Source organism: Camponotus floridanus, unplaced genomic scaffold (assembly GCF_003227725.1).
Source record: "Camponotus floridanus strain SB8 unplaced genomic scaffold, Cflo_v7.5 scaffold7, whole genome shotgun sequence".
Lineage (NCBI taxonomy): Eukaryota > Metazoa > Arthropoda > Insecta > Hymenoptera > Formicidae > Camponotus > Camponotus floridanus.
Window position 1 is genome coordinate 2,746,979 of NW_020229838.1, and position 11,761 is coordinate 2,758,739.

Below are 11,761 nucleotides of genomic sequence, written 5' to 3' on the forward strand. Positions count from 1 at the left end.
TAATTGTGCGAATAAATTGTACGCGAGGTTGTTCTGACGAGTTAACGACTTTCTGAAGTAATAAATTATCGTATTTGTAGAAAGCACCGTACGCTTTGATACTAATTTGAATCAGATTAATGTTTAATCGGCTCATGCTTTATTTTAATGTAATCGATAACCAATTAAAATGCTAATTTAATAATTGTTCTTGCAATGCTTGATCCTACTAATTATATTATCATATTATTGTATAAATAACAATAATAATAATATTTAGGCAAATTGTGATTCATAAATATTAAATATATGATTTTTTATTGACAAAATGCAATGACGTATGAAAGAAAAGTAAAGGAATTGAGATAAAATTACGAGTAAAGTATTAAATTTTTTTACACAAAAAAAGAATATCAGAAATATTTATAGTACTTATATATAACTTGCAATTTTCAAGTTTAAAATATTTTAGATCTTTCGTTTTATCATTTGCTTAAAATATTATACGGACTGCATAAATTTTTACGGATGCTTTCAATATTTTTTTTAGAAATATAACAAGAACATAAAGTCAAATTATTCCTCGCTCAACTCGTTAAGATAAACGGAGTACCGTTGCTTTTCGACATACGCAAATGTAGTTAGCGTTTGCTCTCGACTATTCACTGTTCAGAATGCTGATACATTCGACGAGCGTATTCTATCAGTTAGGATTAGGACTTTAGCTACGTTCAATGGAACATGAAATTTGCCCATCGCGATGCTGATCAATCGTTTCCGACACCTAGTTCTGCTCGGTATTCTCGTTACCCCTCGCCTCGGAGAGCTGACAAACTCGACGACATTTCGAAACGATTCGCCTGTGAGGTCCGAGAGAGAAATTGGCATTAATTATCTGACATTCCCTCAAGGCAGCAACGTTCAGGTAAGATATAAATTTTCATTTTACATACATATATTACAAGAAAAGGAGCATTCTCGCCGAAATGGTAATTATAGTCGCCTCTTTTCGCGTCAAGTTTGCGAATTTGCGATGTATAAACTTGGAAAATGTTAGGTGAGCGTAAACGCACCTGTTACACCACTCGCTTTAGAGATTCGAAGAGAGAGAGAGAGAGAGAGGGATAAAGAGTCCGTTATTAAAATGAAATCATAACTTCTCGTGTTTTTGTTTTGACGGAACGTGCCAGACAGGTCGATACGCGAGTCGGTGTAAAGAGTTTCGCCTTGTGCAAAGTTGTATACTATAGCGCAACATAAATTTTCGATATAATTTAGCTAGGAAAGTTTCATATGCTAAATGAAGCGGAACTTGTTTTATGCATAACGTTTTAAAAGACTCTAATAAGCGCAACAACCTCCCCAAGTAATAATAAACTACGTGAAGGGCAGAAATATTAATCTATAACGTAAATAACCAATAATTAATTTAAATACGTCACGTTCAATATGCACTGAATTATAGGACAATAAAGTTCTTACTTAGAAAGTAAGTTAATTAATCAGTATCGGGGTAAAAAGTTAATCAATAATCAATTTCTCTGTCTCACGCATTTTTTAGATTAAACAAATTTTAAAGTATATATGTATTACTTTCATTTTTCGCTTGATTTAATAAAAATTAATCTCCGTATTTATCTTCTCTTTTATTTTTTTTTCACTGTATTACGCAGCTCGTCTACTGCTTAACCACGAGCACGTACTCGAAGCCCCAAGGAGTGTTCGTCATCGGTGTCACCGCCGGGTTGGCGTGGGAACTACCCCATAGAAGTATCTTGCCATACAGGAAGCCAGCCGAGGTTTATCATCGTCGAAGCAGAAGAGAGTTATATCGTAAAGTGGAGCTAATGTTAAAAACGTAAGTAAAGAAGGAAGACAAATGAAAGAGCTAAAACTCAACCGTTTTCTTTCAACCGTTTTCCTTCTCTCCCTCTATACGTATAAATTACGTATTATAAATACACGGGCGGACGAAATCATTAATTATAAATTAATAATAATGCAAATGTATCATCTCAGCTTTACACAATAGAAAGCTCAGGGTCGCTGTTATTGCCACGGGAAAACCAAATATCTCACAATTGTATCGCATCTCGCGTGCTTCTCTAGTGATCAGATTTATTCTCTTCCTCGATGAAAAGTCCCTCGATGGAAAAATGGTAATTCTATTGAACGATCGCGCGAAGGGTGACTTATCGGTGAGATTTTTGCCTCGGCAATTTGTCGAGCAAGAGTTCGCTGTCTTCCAATGCGAAGAAAAATAGACGCGAACTTATTATATCAAGGAAGAGCCGTCTTCCTTATCTTGAGAAAATGTTTCCATTTTTCGAAGCGAACGTTTAGGAGTGATCGGAGTCGCGCGCGAGGAATCATAAAGCCGGGAATTTAAGGCAAGATGATATTCACCTGGTATGCACCCCCGCCGTATCTAACCCCCCGACGTAATCGACGTTCCTTGTTCGACGGCTGCCCGCGTCACGCGTTCGCATGAAAACGCAAAGCTCCCGTAAAGCTCGACCGCGTACGCGCGCGTGACCGTAATAAGATTATCCGGGAAATCCGGATAACACTGGCCGTGGCGAAACACGCACGACGAAAGAATTTCACGGCCCGATGGTGCAGAGAAATGCTCTCGAAACGCTCGCTCGCGACTCTCGAGGAGACGACGATAATTTAAGTATAAGAAACGACGATAATGCGTTCACGAACGGATTAAGGGAAGCTTCCTCAAAATCACCGTGAAGATTTTACGCGACAAAAAAAATGTCGGAATTAATAAATGGTTTCTCGCTTCGTTCGTTTAATTATTTTTTGATAAATTGACCCTTTCGTACCTCCGGCTTTCCCAAAAGAGGTGTGTTTCACATGAAGACAGTTTTACAGGTTTTTTGGGGGTGATTTCAAATTTATCATCAAATTTTAAATTCAAAATGGCACATTCAAGATGGCGACTATGAAAAACTTAAATATCAATATATTTAAAATATAAGCTTTGATTTTATTTTTTTAAATATATATTATGTTTTTTCCTGATTATACATACACATGTTCGACTCATAGCGTTGTTATATATTTTTTTTGCAAGCCGCGCATCTGCCGCGAGACTTGGATGCCCGTCGCACACGTCATCTTACTTTGATTACACATATAAATTATTATAATATTTATTACAATAAAGTTGTAATCACATTTAAATAAAATTTTAAATTTATAATTAACGCATAAATTTTATAATTTTTCGATTGATATGCGATTAATCTTCTCTAAAAGTTTAATTTTTTACAAAGTTTCGATAATTATATTATACTGTAAACATTACATTTCTAAGTGCGCGATTTTTTTACATATAACTTGAACCTTCTTCTTTAAAACAAGCCAAGATAGAGGTCGATAGGATTATTTATTTAAAAGTTATGATTTTTTTCGTAGGTGGGACATATATGTCCCGGAGGTAGGAAAGGGTTAAGAATAATTCTTTAAAAAAAAAACCGGTTATTTACACCGCGTGACGTTACATCCGTTAAACAACGTCGAAAGCCATGGAGGATTGTTGGTATGCAGACGGTTCATCAGGTGGGAGCAGCTTGCTCTTTGGGGAATGACTCCCGTGAAAGCAATTACAGAAAACCATTAGAACCATTATGCTCGCGCTCCACAAAACAGCAGACAATTTTGCGCGAGAAGACGGGTACTTTAATGTAATCTCCGATTAAATCGGATTTTCGATATAATTGCAACGCGTTGCAGCGATAACGCTCCACAATATACGGATAAATCCCGGTGTAGAAAGTTCCGAAACTAATAACAACGTTTCCGCGTCGCGAAACACGAAGAAATAACGCGACAAGCGCCGCGAGCCGCAATTTTATTTCGCGAAATGCATACGCCGCGGAGAAATATATGGGACCGTCGCTGTTTGACGCGCGCTCAGCCACGGGAAAAAATTGCACGGCATTACTCGGACGAATGATGCCCGCGTACTTGCGATACTTTATTCCGAGCGTCGCGCTACATCGCTCCGCGATGCGGTTTCGCGGACGACCATCCAGCCAGCCAGCCACCCAGCCAGCCATCCAGCCATCCAGCCATCCAGCCATCCAGCCGGCCATTCAGTCAACCAGCCAACCAGTCAACCATCCGGCCACGGAATTGCACGGCTTATGTTAGAGAGCGCGCTTCGTCTTAAGACGTCCTCGTCGAGTAATCCGCGGGAATAAAAACGACCGTTATTAATTTTGATTACCCGAGGGATCGTATTTCACTCGTCACGTAGCGGACGGGCGAAGATTATCGTTGACAAAATGGTACGCGAGTACGGAGGATTCCAAGCGAAAAAAAAATTAAGCACATTGCCCTTGTCTTCCGCCTGGTCTACATCGATCTTGATGGATTTGTGCCATCAAGATCGCGGCTTTTCCATCAATATTTAAGCCGTTGGCCAAGCTCGGGACAAAGGTCTCCGAGCGCATTTCCGAATTCAACTATCTTAGGAAATGTTGATGGATTAAAAAAATCACGAAAGGATTTATTACTCCGTCAAGAAACCGCGACACTAAAACGAAGCTCCAGAGATTTCCTCGTCGATCGCACTAACATCCACGCTGGGATAAAATCCCGTTTCGATGCGGATAAATCATCCCTCCCTTCGCGAACTGTCGGATCTTCGCAACTCTCTCTATCGAGACCCTTATACGTCCTACCGATCGTAGCCGTTTACTACCGCGTGTATACTAAAGTTTCGGTTAAGAGTCGAGCAGCGGGATTAATCCTGGGTAAGACGGTTACTCTAATTCTAATTGCACGGAGCCATAGCCTAATTGCCAGTGCTTGCTCAGCGAGGGAGAAGGCGGGGAGAGGGAGGCGAAACGACGGCGCGGTTGTTTAGCATAGGGAGCGGGGGAGGGGGGACGGAAGGGGGGGATGGGAACGAGGGCTCATTGTAACCCCCGGGTTTACGGTGAACCGTTTCGTACAGGGCAATATCAACGCGCCCTCCGGTATTATCGCGAACTTAATGAATAGACCGCCGACTCTCGGGGCGAAACCGACAACGATAACGAGGATGATAATGATAAACGACCATCGAATTACACCGCTCTTCGAATCTTTGGCCCCGTAATCTCATCCTGTGTTTCTCACGAAGCCAGGTGAAGGACGGCAAAGCCTGCGTCCTCAAGGCGATCTGCAAAGCGGCCAGGCGTAAACGCGAAGACGTAGGGAAAGGAAGCTTCATCGAGGAGATCCTGCACGCTACGTTCACGTAAGAGAAACATCTCGTTTGTAAAATGTATAAATATTAAAAATTAAATCTTTTATCTCGAAATGAAAAAAGAAAATCCCTCGGATATTAGTGCCACGGTAAAAGATGACGGGTTCAATGATTGCAGACTGCCTGGAGGACATTACGATATCGATCCGATGACCGAATACGAGCGAACTTACCACTTGGGTGAGAATTGCGACGAGATGCACGCCAAGTGTCCAGATGTCTTCTAAAGTGCCGCAATCAGCGCGATCATCTCTTACACAATCACGAAACGAGCAGCTATCACGCAGAATTCTCTCTCTTCCATCTTTTCTTCCTTGTAATCAGATTAACGAAGTGCTTCAACTGTAACACCAAAGATTATCAGATTTAGATTAAGATTTTCAGGAAACTTGGAATTCACAGATACAGATAATAATGGATGATATTAATTGTCTTTATCTCAAGTTTTGACGTTAATAAAAATATTGTATTCTTTAATTAAAATAATCTTTTTTTGTACTGAATTTGCAAATGTATGTAAGTTTGAATTATATTAAATATTTGCAAATATTTATATTAAATATTTATATTAAATATTATATTAAATATTTGCAAATATTTATATTAAATATTTGCTTCTTAACATAATTATAGAGCTAAAATCATTTACTATTTCATTTGAGAGGAATTAAATGGAATTAATTGTGCTAATATTTATAAAAAATATATTATAATAAAAAAGTTATTATATTTATATACAATACATATCTTGTGTCTACTTTATATAATACGTACATGGCTTCATATACACTCTAAAGTGCATTTTAAAAATAGTCTGTCGTAAGTTCGTCGTGAATTAGTTTAGGTGTAAACCCATCTCTCTTTCTGCACAGCGTGCAAAGTAATACTCTTTTTGAGCTTAAAAGATCGTGTTGTTTTGAATAATTATGTGCGGTGTTTTTAATCGTAGAAAAAAGGAGCCAAAATATCATAGCATCAAAGCAAATAATAGTAACCATCAGTATGTGATGAGATCGACAACAATGTTGATAACAATGACGTCAGCAATTCAAATTATGCAGTAAACGTCGTTCTTGAAATTTCCTCGTAACTATGAAATTGCTCGGATTACAACAGAACTTTCAAAGACCCAATCTCTTGAGAGAAAGAGAGAGAGAGGGGGGGAGAGAAAGAGAGAGAGAGAGAGAGTCTTTGAACAAAGTGCAAATTACACAGTGTACTGTGTACTTCGCATTAAAATCTATCTACTTTTTAATAATTGCGAATAATTTAACGCAGCTCTATAATTATTCTTAAAAAGATGGTTCTCTCTTTCATCGATGTAAAAAAATAATAAAACTTTATTCTTCTTAATTTGACGTAAATCTTCAAAAGGATTTTATAAATTAATTGGAAAGAAATTACTCGTTTGAAATGTCTCGGAAATCGGATGTCCTTTTAATCGCAGCTTCTTTAAATAATTTGAAGAGGAAGCGTTTTTTCTTCTTAGCGAAAAATTAATTACTGACTCCGCCAATATATCTTCATTGCGATCGAAAAACGCGTAAAGTTTTCGAATAAATTCCACCGCGATATCAGCCCCAATATTGCGAGAGAAATAGCTTCGAAGATTGCGTGATTTGCACGCGAATCAACGACTCCGCGCTAATTATATGTGATGTAAATTTGACTACCAGCTGATATTCTGGAGGGGAATTGTATTATGTTAGCTTACCGTCACTATACGTGGAAATAGAGTGTAATTTCACACACACAACATGCAACACGCGACGCATTACTGATCTTAGAGATTATATATATCTGCGAGAGAGAGAGAGAGAGGGAGAGAGAGAGAGAGAGAGAGAGAGAGAGAGAAAGGGATATGCAGTATATTATTCCATCCACACGATCTATTATTACAAGCTAAACAGATGAATCTGCGTCCGCTGGTTTCCTTAATAGCGACCAGAATGTTCGTGCAAAATGGACTTTGGGGTAACATTGCGTTACGTCGAGGAAATAGTCGACCCACATTGGATAAACGTGTCGCAACTATAGGGCATGTTTCGTAACAGATTTAATACGTGTTCTAGGTATTTATCGTAATAAAGAAACGAAAGTATTGAAAGTATATATTGCGAAGTGTCGATAAAGAGATTACCGCATTGATTATGTTGGCAATTTTTCTTGTATTTATATAGCAATTGCGCGATTAAAGATTTCGAAGAAATCGTTCCCTCGAAAACGAGAAAAATCGCTCAATTTAAAGTGTTAGATAAATCACGCGGTTTTCCCGGTTAGGGTGGCAGAATGGAACTGGCAGTGTCGTCGAGAAAAAGAAATAAAAAATGAGTTTAAGTAGGGAGAAGGAAGAGGAGGAAAAGAGAGGGAATCAAGGAGATCCGAAAGCCCAAAATGAAATTACCTCGCAGATGGAAGCTGTGAAGATGGTCAGAAAGCACTCGGATCCTCGGGATTGGATAAAACAGGCAGACTGTTCCTGAATATATTTTGCGAGATTTACGAAATTTAAGGGTTCTCGCAGGGATAGAAGACTGCGGTGTAGAGAGGGGAGGGAAACGGAGAGCCGATGAAGCTCTCATAAAGAACTGCCCGAGCTTTCGGTGAGATTTTTCAAGATTAGCATGGAAAAGCAAGAGGACTCCGCAATATGGGGGACAGCTTGTCAGACTTTAATGGCCTACGAGAAACCCGAGAGAATTAATGAGCTCTCTCAGTCGGGCTCATTGAATACGCATGGAAGTCATTTAGTTATTGAATGGCCAAATTGGCCAAATTGGCCATTCGATAATAAAGTGACATTAAAATAAAATAGCAAAATGAAAATAACAGATAATAAAGGAAAATAACATAGCAATTACGTTCTTTTCGTTATAATATTCGCAAAGTTTTTTGCAATTTGTTTAATTATTGAATGGCCAATTTGGCCAATTTGGCCATTAAACAAATTGCGAAAAACCTTGTGAATATTATAACGAAAAGGACGTAATTGCTATGTTATTTTCGTTTATTATCTGTCATTTTCATTTTGCTATTTTATTTTAATGTCACTTTTCCTATTATTTTTGTGTTGCTTTTCATATTAACTGTCTTATTTCGAATTTAAAAAAGATATTTTCATTTATATTGAAATTTTCACGTACATCAACGTTGCGTGTGCTGAAATATTAAAACTTGACAAAAACTAAAATTTATTCTATCTTGCCACTGGAAAGATATCTTACCGCGACATAAAATATACCAGAGAACGAACGTATGTGCAGTCCATGTACGAGATAGGACCGCATACTTTATTACAATCCCAGAAGCTGTCCCTTACATGAAGTTTCGTACGTATGACTGAAAGATACAAAAATTTAACACACAGGATCAATAAATGTTATTTTTGAAGGGATAATTTTTCGTTCGCGTGATAATTACGTGAAAATAATTGCAGATTCGATTTCATAATAATCACGTTAAACGGAGGCGCAATTAACGCGGTATGAATGTACGTTTAAATATTCGAGCAATTAGATTGTCTTTCATCGTTGCAAACCAGACGTGTGATAATTCGCGGTGCAAACAACGAGCGCGAGATGTTATTCCCATATCGTCATCCTCGTGGCGAGTCGTTTCTCGAATGCGCAAAATGCAAGTGTAATATTTCGACGTAACCGCGAAGGATGTTTCCGAGGTTTCTGAAAATGCTCTTCGTCCCGTGAGCCTCCCGGGAGATCTCCGAGCAACGGAAGGTGGACCGATTTTACCCGCCTGTCTGGTAATTTCGAGAAATGAGAGCCCCGTGGCTCGTCCTGATCCTCGCCGAGATCCCGGACTCGTTGTCGCTCCTGCGGGAGGCGGTGTGTCACCGTAATGACTCCGACTTAAGTGCCACTGGTCAAAGGTCAGGGGAGACTTTACCCAGGCGTAAACGGGAACTCGCTTTTCCGAAGGGGAGCGCCTTCGTGGTGAGTCAGACGGTCAGCGGAGGGTTCGTCTTTCATTACGCCGGACTTTTACGAGAGCTTCGCGCCCTACTCGTTCCACAAATATCGAAAGAGATCGATAGGAATCAGTTAGGCGGACGTTTTCTCATTTTACGTGATAACCGTGCTTTTACGAGCAACCATCTCGAAGCTGGCACACGGTTTATATTATAAACCGAAAAGTATTATTGAATTAAATTCATCAGTAATTTATGTACTATCAGTATTATGAAACACGTATTATGGAACACGTATTTCCCCTATCAGCCATTGCATAGATTTACAAATATAGATATATATAAGAAAATTTCTCTCTCATCTTTTTATATTAGCAATTTTTTTATTTTAATTCAAGTATTTTTGACTGAAACAATTAAAGTAATTTTATTATTTAAGCAGAGATTTTATGTATGTGGAATTCAGGTAACCTTGACCCTGCTGAAAGCTATTCAGATTACTGAGCCTAGCAACTGGAATCTCGATTTGGAATTCGATATGATATGGCCTATACCTAGTCGAGAAGATTTGAGGAAAACTGTAATCAAAAGACCGTCCAAGCTAAAACGACGACATAGACGCGAACTTTATGCCAATCTTGAATTAGCATTGAACGGGTAAAAAAGAAATTAAATGGCTAAATAAATGTATATAAAACAATTTTTGTAAAATATATAAAACGCAATTTTTAGAAAATACAGACAGAATAAAAAAATAGAATCAAAGTATAAAATTAAATATTATGTAAGTTATTTACTAATATAACAAGAAAAATTTGTTATTAATATAAAATAATTTATGATTTTAAAATACGTTATATTCAAATGTATTTAAATATTATATTCAAGAAAGAGAATAAGGGGAAAAAATTAGTTGTAATTTTCGACAAATGTTAAAATATTAATTTTATCGAATGTGCATTAAATATCTCGAACATATGTTTTATTAAATTAAATATAACTGTAACTGACACAATCCGAAAAATTTTATTCGAGTTTTGGCTGTAAGTTAAACGTAATTAACATTATCTATTTTAGTCAAAACTTGCCTGGACGATCCTGTATTCTTCGTGCGATTTGTGAAGTGGAAACAGTGTTAAGTCCTCCAGGATTTTCAATTATCGAAGATGTTATACGAATTATTTTAAGGTAAGCGTATTTCCAATATTTTTATTACGATAAGAATTAATACTTTCTATACGAATATTTTAACATATAATACATATTGCTTTTATAAAAATTATTGTAATGTTATAATATTTAGAATTAAAAACTTAAGAAAATATGTTTCAGAAATTTCGAGGATGTTAATGATCACGACTGTTATGATATTGCATATCGAACAAAAAATGATTGCGAGATTGTCTACCCTTGTCCGTTTTCATTGTTGAAATTATTGTTATACAATTTATATACAGAAAATAAATGACTGTGGCGATTGGAAAGCCAGACTAATGATAAAATTAAAGTCTAAGCAATCTATAATGTGATTTATTAAAAAATTTTATATTTAATTAGAGTATTTTTATGCAGAAAAATCTGTGATATTTTCAATATTACTTTATCAAATAAATGTACGTTTATAATGTTTCTAAAATAAATATGTTCCTAAAAGAATCAATAATATAATAAAAATAAAAAAGAAATGAAATTATAAAAAGCGAACAATCCAAGCGCTTGTCTGTATAACTTTTATTTGATACATATTTCCAAAAATTATTATTAAATCATTGCTTAATTATATAATTTCCATTAAGAAGTAATTCCTAAAAAACAGATTTGCAAATTTTTTAAATTTATTATTTCTTCGTAATAAAACTCATAGCTTTAATTACTTTCAAACAAATGAGCATTTCAATCTCAAAGTCCGAATCATATGATACATAAAGCACATATCACATTACATACAAATGTAATGAAGCAAACGATACTTGATATTAGTTGGCTATGTAAAATAATAGAAAAATTGGCCTCACATATTTGAAATTATAATTTTCAAAGTGTTCTTATACCATCAATTTTATTAATATTTCAAATGTTGCAGTCGCTTCGCATTTATAAAATTTTTCTCTCACAGATGAATAAGTTTCCACTTCGACACGGCTGCCGCCGTTCAATCAGTCTAACAATTTCATATGTTTCTCTGACGCACAACCAACAAGTTAAAATTACATATGACTCTTGTTAGTTATATGTAAAGTTAATCTAGCGACACTAATTTGTTAGACGCAAACGTGATAAAAATAAAAAAAAAACTTTATCCAAGTTTATATTTAATCCTATCTAGTGATAGACCGAAGAGAGAGAAATAAATATATATTCTTTATTTTTAAATTAATTTTCCAAACTCAATATTCCTCTTCGATTTGTATAACTCAATAAAATTGGTAACATCCTTATTGGCATTTCTCCACTTCTAATCTTTCGATTTACTTAAAAAGGTTATCTAATTCTCGATATCTGTTTTACAGTTTATTTAACGGTGAATTCCATTCTCGACAAATAAAATTGTTCACCTCATAATTCGCCGCATGGATAATGATAATCGG

General features: G+C 36.4%; 3 protein-coding genes across 3 annotated transcripts in view; 2 read left to right on the forward strand and 1 right to left on the reverse strand.

Annotated features, from left to right (window-relative positions):
• LOC105256064 overlaps window positions 1–5,534 on the reverse strand; it is an 89,088-nt gene extending 83,554 nt beyond the window's left edge. Inside the window, exon 1 of the mRNA XM_025413785.1 lies at window positions 5,422–5,534. The gene's annotated coding sequence lies outside the window, so the exon portion shown is untranslated. The remainder of the gene's footprint in view (window positions 1–5,421) is intronic.
• Window positions 647–5,549, forward strand: LOC105248414. The gene is made up of 4 exons (XM_011253177.3): window positions 647–904; window positions 1,653–1,837; window positions 5,123–5,239; window positions 5,367–5,549. Exons 1-4 carry the CDS (start codon window positions 740–742, stop codon window positions 5,473–5,475), a joined length of 576 nt encoding a protein of 191 aa, XP_011251479.1. The 5' UTR covers window positions 647–739; the 3' UTR covers window positions 5,476–5,549.
• Window positions 5,550–8,910: 3,361 nt separating this feature from the next.
• Window positions 8,911–10,641, forward strand: LOC112639506. Its single transcript, XM_025413688.1, has 4 exons — window positions 8,911–9,198; window positions 9,640–9,830; window positions 10,251–10,361; window positions 10,506–10,641. The coding sequence occupies exons 1-4, from the start codon at window positions 9,022–9,024 to the stop codon at window positions 10,639–10,641; spliced, it is 615 nt and encodes a 204-aa protein (XP_025269473.1). The 5' UTR covers window positions 8,911–9,021.
• The last annotated feature ends 1,120 nt before the right edge of the window (window positions 10,642–11,761 follow it).

Excerpts from the sequence above, each read along its gene's own strand:
- LOC105248414 (XM_011253177.3), top strand. The coding sequence starts at position 740 with ATGCTGATCAATCGTTTCCGACACCTAGTTCTGCTCGGTATTCTCGTT. Across the intron at positions 1,838-5,122 it reads GTGGAGCTAATGTTAAAAAC|CCAGGTGAAGGACGGCAAAG; the intron begins GTAAGTAAAGAA and ends TTTCTCACGAAG. Across the intron at positions 5,240-5,366 it reads ATCCTGCACGCTACGTTCAC|ACTGCCTGGAGGACATTACG; the intron begins GTAAGAGAAACA and ends CAATGATTGCAG.
- LOC112639506 (XM_025413688.1), top strand. The coding sequence starts at position 9,022 with ATGAGAGCCCCGTGGCTCGTCCTGATCCTCGCCGAGATCCCGGACTCG. Across the intron at positions 9,831-10,250 it reads CTTGAATTAGCATTGAACGG|TCAAAACTTGCCTGGACGAT; the intron begins GTAAAAAAGAAA and ends TATCTATTTTAG. Across the intron at positions 10,362-10,505 it reads GTTATACGAATTATTTTAAG|AAATTTCGAGGATGTTAATG; the intron begins GTAAGCGTATTT and ends AATATGTTTCAG.